The sequence below is a fragment of the Xyrauchen texanus genome, chromosome 4, assembly GCF_025860055.1.
Source record: "Xyrauchen texanus isolate HMW12.3.18 chromosome 4, RBS_HiC_50CHRs, whole genome shotgun sequence".
Classification (NCBI taxonomy): domain Eukaryota; kingdom Metazoa; phylum Chordata; class Actinopteri; order Cypriniformes; family Catostomidae; genus Xyrauchen; species Xyrauchen texanus.
In genome coordinates, this window is record NC_068279.1 from 1262113 (window position 1) to 1264929 (window position 2817).

Consider the following 2817-nt stretch of genomic DNA (forward strand, 5'->3'; position numbering starts at 1 on the left):
ACTTGCAACCAGCATGGTTTGTTTGTGCAAACCACAGATGTTTTGTGTGGCTCCCGAGCAAATATCCAAATTCAGGAGACATTAAGAATCCAAAATTGACAATTTTCCTATTATTCATTCATCATGTAATCTCGTAAACAGTTTTGAATATTGTAAGGACAATCGGGTCTTATTTATATATTTCACAGCTTGATAAGGACATTTGTGTTTCTTTTGAACGTTTTTTTGAACTGTCAGATCAACACGATATCCAATGTAAAACGGTGTCCTAAGAACAAACCTGTAGAGAAGAACTGATCTAGCTATATATATATATATATGAGCAAATTCACCACTTAAATGCTGTTGATTTTTATTTAAAATGACAAGCTAACATCTTTTCACTAATCAGCAGCACCTGGGAAAGTGTGAATGAGTACTAGTCAGGTGACATCACTCGATCACTCTGATTGGATTATAAGAGCAGACTGATTGCTATAAAAGGAGGGAAGTGCTTCCAATCAGTGTGTTCTTGTTAGCAACGATTACCTCTAAAGAAAGACGTGCAGCTATCATCGCTTTGCATCAAAATGGCCTCACATGCAAGGAAATTGCTGCATAGAATATTGCACCTGAAGGAACCATTTACCGGATCATCGAGAACTTCAAGGAGAGAGGTTCAACTGCAGTGAAGAAGGCTTCAGGACGTCCCAGAGTGTCCAGCGAGCACCAGGACCGTCTCCTTCTGAGGAGTCCGCTATGGAATCGTGTCAGCACCAGTGCAGAGCTCAAGATTGGCAGCAGGTTGGTGCGGTGCATCTGCACACACAGTGAGGTGAAGACTTTTGGACAATGGCCTGGTGTCAAGGGCAGCAAAGAAGCCACTTCTCTCCAAGAAAAACATCAAGGACTGACTGAAATTCTGCAGGAAGTACAAGGATTGGACAGCAGAAGACTGGTGCAAAGTTATTTTCTCTGATGAGACTGGAAAATCGATAGTCCGGAGAAGAGAAGGTGAACGCTACCATGAGTCCTGTGTGGTGCCAACAGTGAAGCATCCTGAGACCATCCATGTGTGGGGTTGCTCTTCATCGCAGGGAGTGGGCTCGCTCACAATCCTGCACAAAAACACTTCTCCCAACGATCCAGAAGCAATTTGGTGATGATCCGTGCATTTTTACAGCTTGATGGAGCAGCATGTCACAAGGCAAGAGTGATAATGTGGCTCGGAGATCATTACTTTGAGATTTTGGATCCGTGGCCAGGTGACTCCCCGGATCTTAATCCCATAGAGAACCTGTGGTCAATCCTCAAAAGGCGAGTGGACAAGCAGAAGCCACAAATTGTGATCAACTCCGAGCACTAATAAGGCAATAATGGATCGCCATCAGTCAGGATTTGGCCCAGAAGCTGATCTCCAGCATGCCAGAGTGAATTGCAGAGGTTATGAAGAACAAGAGGCAACACTGTAAATATTGACTCTTTGCATATATTGAATGTTTTTGCCAATAAAAGCATTTCAAACTTATAAATGCTTACTGTTTTCCAGTATACCATAGAATAATTTTCTTTAGAGATGACCGAGTTAAACCGGCAGAAATGGTAAACGGCATGTTGTTTGGCTCAGAATGATCAAACACTTGCAGAGTTCAACAGAGAAATGGCACAGTAGTTTTATTATTCAAACATCAATTTGAAAAGCTATTGTGGAACATATTCAACAGCCATTTTTCATAAATGCAATCATATTTGGGAATGCCACCATGTTAAAATACTAAAATGATACAAAACATTATGTCAGTGAACATTCAGCCTATCGGGTCGCTCAATGTAACACTGCGATTATTTGAGTCTTTATTTGAGTGATTTGCTGATGTTGCTGTAACCCGCTCCGACACACGTCATCAGAACTTTGTCTCCCCCTTTCCGCTCATCTTCTCCTGGTTTCTGTGGTTCCATCTTGAACATGATCTGAATGAAGTCTCGGATGTGTCTGAGGAACTCAATCCTACAGGGAGGAACATGGACAGTTAGAACAGGTTTAAAATAACAGGTTTGTTGCACATTACGATCAGATCCAATCCAATAAACATCACATAGACCTTTTCCACCGGCATGGTTCGGGTATGGGTTCCTGGCCATTTCCACTGTGGAAACGGCCGTTCCTGAGCCGAAAAACTGGTTCTGCACTCGCCCCAAAAGCATGCTTGTCTCTACACAGGAACCGTTCCGACTCAGACACCAAACAGGGCATTGAATTCAGCCAGTAATGCTGATGATAAACAGTGAATCGCCGGTGTCCTCTGCAGCTGATCTCAGTTAAGTTTTTTATATTTGTCAACTTTGTTAGCTTTTCTTACACTGTCGTCATCTTATTTTGTGCATCGTTTTGTTCTGTAAGGGGATTTTTGACCAGCTATTCACCAAGTTTGGAAGATCACAGCTATCTGTTAATTAAAACGGTGGGATTCTCTAATCAATAATATTATATGATATAGTAAATATACTAAATACAACCATCTGCTAATAATAGTAGCCCATTAAGTCACCGTTCGGCTCTTAGATCAGTGGAAAAGTGCAGCCGGTTTAGGATAGGATCCAGACTGCCCCGGCCGTGAACAAGCGGAGCACAGGGTTGGGACGAGATCCATCGTAAATTTGGTAGAAATGGGCTAATATACCCTTACAAAAAGCACTCCATGTTGGAATGGTGCTTTTCTAACAAATTTTATTCCATGGTACAAGTCCATAAAATATGGCACTACCATGGTCCACGTCCATGAAACACGGCACTACCATGGTCCACGTCTCCATGAAACACGGCACTACCATGGTCCA

The 2817-nt window shown here is 42.4% G+C and overlaps 1 protein-coding gene across 2 annotated transcripts in view; it reads right to left on the reverse strand.

Annotated features, from left to right (window-relative positions):
- Positions 1-1373: 1373 nt before the first annotated feature.
- rcl1 (RNA terminal phosphate cyclase-like 1) overlaps positions 1374-2817 on the reverse strand; it is a 146759-nt gene continuing 145315 nt past the window's right edge. The window contains exon 9 of one of the 2 annotated variants that reach the window (XM_052125930.1): positions 1374-1987. In XM_052125930.1, coding sequence (XP_051981890.1) covers positions 1834-1987 — 154 coding nt within the window. In that variant the 3' untranslated portion in view covers positions 1374-1833. The remainder of the gene's footprint in view (positions 1988-2817) is intronic. The other variant, XM_052125931.1, reaches the window with a different exon arrangement.